The sequence below is a fragment of the Cryptomeria japonica genome, chromosome 1 (assembly GCF_030272615.1).
Source record: "Cryptomeria japonica chromosome 1, Sugi_1.0, whole genome shotgun sequence".
NCBI classification, from domain to species: Eukaryota; Viridiplantae; Streptophyta; class Pinopsida; order Cupressales; family Cupressaceae; genus Cryptomeria; species Cryptomeria japonica.
The window spans coordinates 710,294,795-710,305,274 of NC_081405.1; the positions used below are offsets into that span (position 1 = coordinate 710,294,795).

The 10,480-nt window shown below is 34.4% G+C and overlaps 1 protein-coding gene across 1 annotated transcript; it reads left to right on the forward strand.

Annotated features, from left to right (window-relative positions):
- The first annotated feature begins 7,013 nt into the window (after positions 1 to 7,013).
- LOC131062482 (uncharacterized) lies at positions 7,014 to 8,827 on the forward strand. Its single transcript, XM_057996143.2, has 4 exons — positions 7,014 to 7,292; positions 7,404 to 7,670; positions 7,819 to 7,972; positions 8,315 to 8,827. Exons 1-4 carry the CDS (start codon positions 7,101 to 7,103, stop codon positions 8,641 to 8,643), a joined length of 942 nt encoding a protein of 313 aa, XP_057852126.2. The 5' UTR covers positions 7,014 to 7,100; the 3' UTR covers positions 8,644 to 8,827.
- The last annotated feature ends 1,653 nt before the right edge of the window (positions 8,828 to 10,480 follow it).

Genomic DNA, 10,480 nt, shown 5'->3' on the forward strand with positions numbered 1-10,480 from the left:
ATATCAAGGAGATGAGATATGGATGAATCCTTGTCAAAATGTTTTCAATGTTCTAGGGACTGTGACACAGTGGCATAGAATGATAGCAATGTTTGCAATAAGCTTCAGAGGACAATGATAAAAAAGAAGACTACTCATCAAGGCTCCATATGTCAAGGACGATCATGAGAGTAGCGAAAGACTTAATTGAGGAATATGTTCCATTTCAATAGCTCATCCCGTGTATAGGTCATGAGAATATCTACAAGACAGTCATATGGAAGAGTTAAGTTTTAACCAAGATACAAAGATTGCTGACTGAGAACTCCCATAGAAGGATATCAAATGGACAGTCAATAAATAAGAATATAGCTGTGTTTGACAGGTCATGATAAAAAAGACGAGACAGGTAAGAGAATCAGAAGATTAAAGGTAAAGTCACTATGAAGGGATGAATAGTACTGTCAACATGATATCTTCACATAGTCCTTTAGGACAATAGTGGAATATGTTAAGACTTTAAGGAGATCATATAAAAGAGACACGAAATATTAAGAGCAAAGATTGCAAGAAGGCATGCACAATGGCCAAGTAGACTGTGATAGTATGGAGGCAGTAAAGAACTTTGCAAGAAGACAAGTCAAAAGGGCATGCATAGCAAATATGAGGTCACATGGGGCAACAATCTTGATAAAACAATGACAACCTCCAGGTCTAAATTGATGGTCAAGAATATGAGGAATGGAAAAGTTTTCAAGGATGAGTATAGGTGTAGGAATGTTATTACATAAATGATGAGGCATACAGGTTAGGATTGTCCATGAGAGTGAAAAATGAGCTACCATTTGTCACAAGTCTTTGAGTTAGGGCTTTAAAGATTCAAGTCATCTGCTGTTTTTTCCTAAGGTCTATGAGAGTCCTATATGAGGTTTTTGTAACAAACAATGTGCATGGTTTTGTTGTTTTTGTCCTTCTAATGTCAAAACCATGTTATTGACATAATATAAAGCACATTGAAGGATTTTTGCATAAGATTTCATCATAGGTAGGCTTGAATATGTCAAAGATGTGTTAGGTTGACGTGATGTATGAGGTCTGTCAAAGAGGATTGTCAGTCATGAAAGGTTCAAAGAATTCTTAAGGTCAATGGCAAAAGTGAAAAGCATGGTTTCATAAGGTCTTAGGGAGTTGTTGAGTACCTCACAAATTAATTCATCATTTTAGCATGTTGAAGAAGATCATGAGCATGACAGAGTAATGAAGGACACTGAGCATGACAGAGTAATGAAGGACACAAGAAGAGTAATGAAGGACACAAGAAGGAAGAAGGCAGGTGACAGCCTTCTTACAATTCAGAAGTCAAAGGTGATACTCATCATACATGTCAATTACAGGAACAATCTACTGCTCAAAATGCATATGACACTCTTGTTGAGGCAAGGAAAAGTGAATATCATGAAACTCGGACGTTTAGCATAAGCAGTGAGTAAAACACAATTATGGACATAAAAGTCACTGTTCAAAGTTGCAAGAAGCTCAATACACACTTCATAAAATGGTTTCTTGGAGATACATAATGTTGCAAGTATATTTGTTATACATGCATGGAGAAAAACATGCCTAAAGGATTCTTCTGATGATTTCAATGACAGGGCATCGTGATGTAAGTTCTGACAGTCTTGGGCAGTGGAATGGAAAAGGGACAATTATGAGGGTTCGAAAAAATAAATGATAGTGGAGCAGTCAAAATGAGAACACAAAGGATATTTAATAGTCAAACAAGAAGCTAGGGTACACTGTAAAGAAAAACAAGCCTAAGGATTGTGATAATAGAAAACATTGAGGATAATTTTTTCCTAATAAATAGTGGGAAAATAAGGGTCCATCTTCAGGTTTTGTGGGATATGACTGAAATTTTCATGCTTTGAGGTTTACAAAGTATTGTTCAGTGTCATATTGATCAAAAGATGCAGACTTGGAAAGGAAAAAGTAGACAGTCCCGGTCTTTTAAAGGCAGATCATAGTGACAAAGAATAAGACAAGTTTCATGTAGATAGTTGTAAAGCAAACTAGATAGTAGTGATGAAGAGCTGGAAGGATTAATGAAGAATAAGCTTCAAGGGAACAATAGAAGAGGCTAGAGAAGAAATGAAAGTAGTCATATAGTCACCCAAAATGCCTAATGTTCAATCCATGAGAAGTGTCATAACCTAGTGACTACGAACTTCCACAAACCCTACAATATAGGGTAGTGATAAAGATTGTAGGTCTACAGACATTCTTCCAAAGTAGAAACAATCCATAAACCAAACATGAACAACAAAAGATGACAAAAATGGTAGTAAGAACCCAATTACAATCATATTGAGAGTGAAAATATAGTGGACAATCAAGATAAAGAGGCATGCTTATTGATAGTCAAAACTCAATACGACTTCATGCAAGAATGTAGGACAACATTTATTTCTAGGCACTATAATGCTCCATGAAGTCCTGCAACTCATGATGTATACAAAGAGATATAGTAATGTGAGTAGAGTGACAACCTCCTTTCAAAAGATGCAAATGACAGTCAGCCCTAGCATTAGGTCAACAAAAATATGGCAGTTGATAAGAAGGCAGCTATGAAACACAGTCAAATGTCAATTATAGAAATAAAATTTTGTGAAATCTGAGTTACCAGACTGAAAATAGTGACTATAAATGCCAGCTAAAAATTAAAGTGGACACCATGGGAAGATGTGGTGAAAGCCAACGATACCCCAAATGTGGTTTGTAATTACAGAAAGCACTATTATGATTCCAACAACAATCCTTCCACCGAGGCTTGGAAGAATGGACACCAACCTTGTGAAGTGTCTCTCGATTTGGCCAGGAGAGATGGAATTGAGAACACAAATCATCACATGATAATATACTCGTGGTAGTTTTGGAAAACAAATCGCTCGATTTGGCCAGGAGAGATGGAATTGAGAACACAAATCATCACATGATAATATACTCGTGGTAGTTTTGGAAAACAAATCGTGAGGAGTGTGAATGCATTTCTTGTGAAAATCCAAGGCTTTAACCCAAAGGCATCCTTTCTAGAGGGAGTCCTTGATACTAAATGAGGGGATACCATTTTTCAAGCACACCAAATGCTTTTGGCCACAAAAGAGCCCTTAATATGCACACAATATGCAAACTTAAAGATGAGAAGTTGTTCAAAATTAGAATAGGAGATGAAGTTGACCTTCTCTAAATATTCCAACATGGATTTGTAAAAACTATTTATGTGCAGGTTTCCATAGTGTTGGGACTTCTCAAAGCTGGCAAATTCATAAGTGAACATCTTTTGAACTAGATTTGGTAGGTGGTGACATAAGATTAGGTTTAAATGCCTAGAAGAGTCTTGTATTGCTACTTGTCTATAATAATCTACATTTCTCATCAATCTCCTTTTTTTGTGAGAAATATTTACCGTAGTGTTATGACTTTTTCACTATCCCACACAAAGATAAAGGAAGTTCATGGTGAGCCAATAGCTACAAAGCTTAAAATATGGATGGTTTATTGAAAGTTGACTGCATAGTTTTATGCACACTAAATTGGAAAAATAACTTCACATCAACATTGAGTTATCCAAAAATAGTAGTTGACTTGACTACAAAGACCTTGATGATAATCGATTTCCACTTGGGAGTTGATTCCTTCTAGAAGAGGTGTGAGTTGCTTACACATGCCCCTTCTCAGCCAATAATTTTTCATCCTCTGCAAATTATTAGGTAGATGAAAATCCTATAACATATCTTCACTATCTCTTTCTTGTATTCTTCATTTTTATAATTATTCATTGGCTCCATTTGGTTCCCATTACATGCCAAAATGGTTGTACAAATTTGGGTGCAATCCATTTTCAAACATCTTTCAACTCTTATAAATAGAAGTGTTATTGCTAGCTTTATTTGTTATACAATGAGTCAAAGAGGGTTTAATTTTGTGAATGTGTTTATGTTTTTCTATCTATGATCCCTAAATGAATGTAAATTATATGTTGGTCATGATAAATTTTATGTATAGGGAAACTTTCAAGAGTAAGTTGACCTAGCTTTGGCCACCTATTTTTACCACTCACAATTGAGAATTAGTCACATGTTGTCGGGAGAGCTAATTGATTGTTGATCTTTGATGATGACCACCTTTTTAAATTTTATTTCTTTATCCTTGTTTCATTTCTAACCCTTATCCTCCTATCCCTTTTCCCTATCATGTTAGCTTATGGTAGATTAACCATTATATTATCTTTTTTTAGAGTATAACAAGAGCATGAGATTTAACCTTCTATAGATGTTCCAACATGGATTTGCAAAATCTATAGATGTGAAAGTTTCCATTTTGTTGGGGCTTCACAAATTTGGAAAATCCACAGGTGAACATCTTTTGAACTAGATTTGGTAATTGGTGACATGAACTTAGGTTTAAATGCCTAGACCCCAATGTTATGACTTTTTCACTAGCAAACAACAAGAATAATGAAGTCCATGGGGAGCCAATAGTTGCAAAGCTTAAAATATGGATGGCTTATTGAAAGGTGGATAGAATAGTTGTACGCACACTAAATATAAATCAAGATAAAATACCACATGGTAGGAGAGGTATGATGATGTATCCTAAGACTACGCATGAGGGTGTGATTGACAATATTGATCTATTTATTTGCTTATGGAAAGGCCATGAAAAATTAAGAGACTCCTAAATTTTCCATAAGTTACACAAAAAATGGTCCCAAAAATGTAATTCAAGGGAAGATAAATTGCTTGTGGGGAGACCAAAGGGAATCCAATCTAAGCTAAAGAACAAGTGGATTAAGTTGTTTGCAACACTCATCTTATGAAAGAGAATGAACTTAGCCATTTCTTAAAGTAATTGACAAATAAAAAACACAACTATGGCATTCAATGATCACAAAAAATCAATTACCAATTTGATGTGAATGCTTTGCTAAGGATGAGTGGGTATGGACAAATGAATTTTCAATCCTAAATTTCAATTGGGTAGCTTGAGAAATGAAGGACATCGGTCTACATATAAGGCTAACATATATTTTTATAGATGAAGAAGTGTCTTCTACTTGTCAAATTAGCCACTAAAGAGCGTATACTAGTGTACATACTTGAGAAGAATGGTGGAGTTCATGGAGTACACTCAACTTACCAAATTTGTGCAATAACCCTTCCTTGATTTAAACATATTGAAAAGGTACAAGGTTTAAATTCATTACATGTTGGAGACTTTTGTAGGCCTTATCAAAGTCTAGATCATCTACATATTAAGAAGCTCATGTTTGAAATTTGAGGCACAAACTCATAATCACAATGAATACATGAGTTGAAGGAAGGTAGTTCAAGTAATCTCCAAGATGTTGGTGTTCCCCTTTCTATACTAGATGATCAAATAAATTATTGTATATAGGATTCCCACTTCATATACCTAGCTTCTTCAAATTTATTTTGGAATTGAAGAGATTGAGAAGGCAAGTAATCAATATTAACAATGGTTTCTTTACACCAAAAAGATCTAGTTTGACCAACATTTGATAGCTTATTGAATGCATACAACCCTTTATCGTAAGTAGAGTACTTCTTCTTGACTCAAAGAATATTTCTAAATAATTATCGCACCATACATTTATTTTACTTCAAAACTACCACAAATGCAAACTATGAGGCACCTATTTTGATCTTGCAAGGTTGTGAGAAATCAAGTGATACAAGTAATGTGATAGAACAAAGTTGTTATTTCAATATATCAAATCTATGAGAATGAACCTTTTATCCACTAAAACATAACATTAGTCTAAACGTCAACCAATGCAAAGGTGAGGCAATATCAAAATATAAGGATGAACTAACCATAGAAGTTCACAAGATTAAAAAAAACTCACTCTATAACTATGTGACAAATTGAAGGAGTCGTCAATTTGAGATTAACTTCCACTCTATGAGGATCCAATTGGATTTCATGGGAGTTAATGGCTAATCTGAGACAAGAGGTTGTGATGTATAAGCAAAATAACACTTTGATAGGTTGACATACAATTGGTTCTACATAATATATAAATTAATTGAAAAAACAATTTTATAATTACTATATAGCTTAATGATAACATCTTTAAAAATAAAATAGTTTTTACTGTTTTATTTCTTTAAAATTAATTTCAGCTTAAAAGAGTACCTATACTTTGAGATTAAATAACTTTAATAATGGTTTTTAATATGCAAACTAACAGTAAAGATCTAAATAGATTTGATATATATTTAACAAAATTAAATTTTTTAATTCAAATCTATTTCTTTTAATTGAATAAAGTAAATAATATACAGAAAATTATTACAGCAGATAACAACAGAGTTACAGAAGTGGACACGTCTATTCTGGTTCCAAAACGACAGTACGGGTTGACTAACAGGCATGTTAGTCGGGCGTTTTACACCGTCGATTTTGCAATAAACGGCTGTGATTGACTAACACGTCACTATAACACTGTATGAAAGGTCCGTTTTGGAGCCAGAATAGCTGCTTAGTAGGGACGCATCTATTCTGGCTCCAAAACGGTAGTACGAATTGACTAAGCGTTTTACACTGTCGATTTTGCAATCAACGTCTGCGATTGACTAACACATCGCTATCACACTGTACGAAAGGTCTGTTTTGGAGCCAGAATAGCTTCAGCCACTTAGTAGCAGCAGCCTCATTCAGAAATAAAGAAATTGCAGAAATATATCAACAGCCACATCTGCTGGGAGAGAAAACACAAAGACAGTTTCTTACAGCAGATCATAATAGCATGAGAAGACTGATATTCATTGCCACATGATGCAATCTCTAACAAATCACGACAATATACATCTTTCCATACAGCAGATCATAATAGCATGATAGTCAAAATAGCTCATAAAGAGTACTTCTGTATTGCATTGATGGAGACTGACTTCCTCATCAATGCACACAAAAAAAAAAGTTAAAAAGCCTACTCGAGTTGTTGCCTATCCTGTCTATTTTACTTTCATCAATTACTACAATAACCTTTCTTCTCACTTCTCTTGTGATTTCTTTCATCACAAGGTAAAGAAGCCATTATGCAGAGCTTGCAGAGAAAACATGTCCTGATAACAGGAGGCTCTAGTGGTATTGGCCTTGAGATTGCCAAGGAAGCAATTTTGCAAGGTGCTTATGTAACCTTGGTGGCAAGGGATTCATGTAAACTTCTCAAGGCCTCTGATGAAATAACAAGGGAAGAACAGTGTGAAAAGGATAGGATCAATATCAAGGTCAAAGAAATCAATCCATGTTTCCTTATTTTATTTTATGTTTTGATAGATGGTTGCACAAAACTATTCTCATTTTTCCAGTCTTGTTTTCTTCTTGCATGGTTTGTGCAGGTTGCAGATGTAAGTGATTATGAAGCCATTTACAGAGTCATCCATGAAGCTTTTCATTGGAGGCCAGTTGACATACTTGTCTGCAATGCTGGTGTGACCAAGATTTCATATCTTGAACAAGTTCCCATTGAAAAAGTTGCTGCAACAGTTGGGACAAACTTAACTGGCACACTCTACACACTCCATGCAGCTCTTCCACTGATGAAGCAGAGAAGCAGCCATTGCCATGGGTCTGCCATTGTGCTCATGGGTTCACTTGCTTCCCTGGTATATAAATCCCATACACGACCATTTAGTCTTCTGCTTTTGGGTTCTCATTCTCATAAGTTCCCTAATCACCCACTAAGATTTCTTGATTTGGGTCTTACTTTTGTGTTAATATCTTTTAGAATGGGTGCATGCTATTTTGCTGCAGTACCCTTTGTATGGGAGTGGGATTTACACCAGCACCAAATATGCTCTCAGAGGTCTTGCAGAAAGTCTCAGGCTTGAGCTGTTTCCATACAAAATTGGAGTGTCTCTTGTCTGTCCAGGAACTGTAGAAACTCAGATGCTAAATGAAGTGGAAGGTAGGTTTTCAGATCACATCATAACCTAAAAACCAAATAAAATTCAATGAAAACATTCGTTTCATATTTGGTTTTCTCCCTCTTGATCAGTAGTTTATGGGATTCTATTGATCTTTAAGCGATAACAGCTTTTCATAATTTCTAAAAAAATTGTATATATTTTTCATCAACACTTCGAATCACATTTTTGTGTGTTTTTTTATCAACATTCCGATCACATTTTATAATCCATCGTGATAGAAAACTGAATTTGGCATGGATTTAACATTCATATCCAAATATGAAAAGATAGATCATCTCTCTTTAGGTCCAATGCAATTCATTTTTACCGGTTTTGTGCAGATTGCAGGTCAGATCCTAAATTTTCTTACATAAAAGATAAGACCAGCTTCTACAATAGGAGTCGAGCAGAGGATCCAAGAGATGTAGCCAAAGCTACTCTGAAAGCTGCCAAACATGGCAAGTTTTTGGCTGCAACCAGCCTTAAGGGGCATGTGCTGGGCATTTTATCTCCTGGGTTATTGCCTGCTGATTCCATTTTGAAAGGGGTCGTTGAATTGATTATGTTTATACCTGTAAGACTAGCAAGCTATATGATCTCTGCATATATCTTTGCTGTCATTTGGTGGAATCATGGATGTCATGATTCAAAGTTCAAGTCACAGAAGTAGTGTGAGGGGTGCCTAATGTGGTAATGGTTGATAGGTGCAAATATCTATAATTTTATTAGTAAGTACACATATTTATTATTTTATTAGCAAGTAGGAGATTTTTTTTTTTTTAATTAGAGAATTCTAAACAAATGTTTAAATGTTCAATAGGTACAAATATTTATGATCTTATAAGTACTGTTTAAATGTTCGATAGGTACAAATATTTATGATCTTATAAGTATTCTTCAAGAGATGGAACTATAAATAAGTAGAAATATTTATGACCTTTTTATCTTCATGGAAGGATTTTGACTACCAAACTTTCTCTAATTTTTCATACATGCTTAATTTAATAAAAAAATAAGAAATGCCCAGATTTAATATTTGTAGCTATATTCAATAGTGTTTCTTTTTGGATAATTCAATTTTTTTAAAGTTAACTTTAAATTATAATTTTTCAATAAATAATCATAATTTTCAAGACATCCATATTTTTTCTTTAAGACATGTATCTTCTCAATAATGTTGTAATTGTTTCAAAATAATATATACATATTAAAATTTAATGTCATGAAAATTTGATCATCTCTACAAGCTTTATTTTAATTTTATAAATGACATGCATTCACACAACACTAACTTTGATCAATATATAAAAAAGCTGCAAACATGCACAATAGTGAACATACTACCATTATAGTGAATATAGTATTATTTATGCAAACAACCCTATTGGAGGTTGTCTTAATCTCATGAAAATTAACATGCTATTGAACGTATCTCATAAGGATCATCTTAGAAATAAGGATTATGGTCACTGCTTGTTTATTTTTCTTGTTGTTAATGTATTGTGTATTTTTTATCTTAGAAAAGCACTCCAATGTGAATAGTGGCAATATTCTTATTTGAAAATATCACTAAAATGAGAATAGTAGCGATATTTGCGATAAGGCGAGGGATTTAATTTAGGAGAGAGTGGTGAATTTCAAACCTTCCTTCTTTACATTGTATATATTTTAGTATTTTGTAATGATAACACTTGTGAATTATGCATGTTAGATCCCACATCATTTTGATAGAGATTTGTGTATGAATACTCTTGTAAGAGAGGGACAAATATTTGGTTCTTTGTGTGTAATATCAAATTATATGATCACACACAATAACAACTCAAGCAATCTAATACCTTGACAATTCTCACTATCTAAATCACCATTATCATGAAATGATCTTCTAAATGCTTGATATATGTAAATACACTGCATGCAATTAACATGATCAATGAAAAAGGAAAAGAATCATAATTGATAACTCCAACTCCGAGGATTCAAACAAAGATGGCCCTAATGTGGAAACTAAGGGAAGGAGGTCATGACAACTTGCCTCTCGGGATGCTGGAGGGAAAAGAGAGAAGCAGTTTGTTACTGAAATGGAAGAGGACACTAAAGGGGGTGATGGGGATGGTTGAAACTTAAATGTGTCTGAGAAAAGGATGTGGACACATGGGTATGTGCACAAAGATGGTGGTCAGAAAAGTGGACACCACCCAAAAAAAAATGGAAAAACAAGCAGCGCGTACGCGGTTCTAAAATTTGAAATGACCGCATACGCACTTAGGTTTGTTGTTCCCGAGCCTAGAGAAGGTAGCGCGTACGCGCTGCTTTTAGGGAAAGTATCACGTACACACTACCTCTAGGAAAATGAACGTGTTTGCGCTATTTATAGGAAAATGAGCGTGTATGCGCTAATAATCCCAAAAGAACTGCGTACGTGGTGCCTGTCAAAAAAAGTTTTTTAAAAAAAACTGGGTCTTATTTTCCCGTGAATAATACATTTTAAGTTTGTTTTTTCTTCA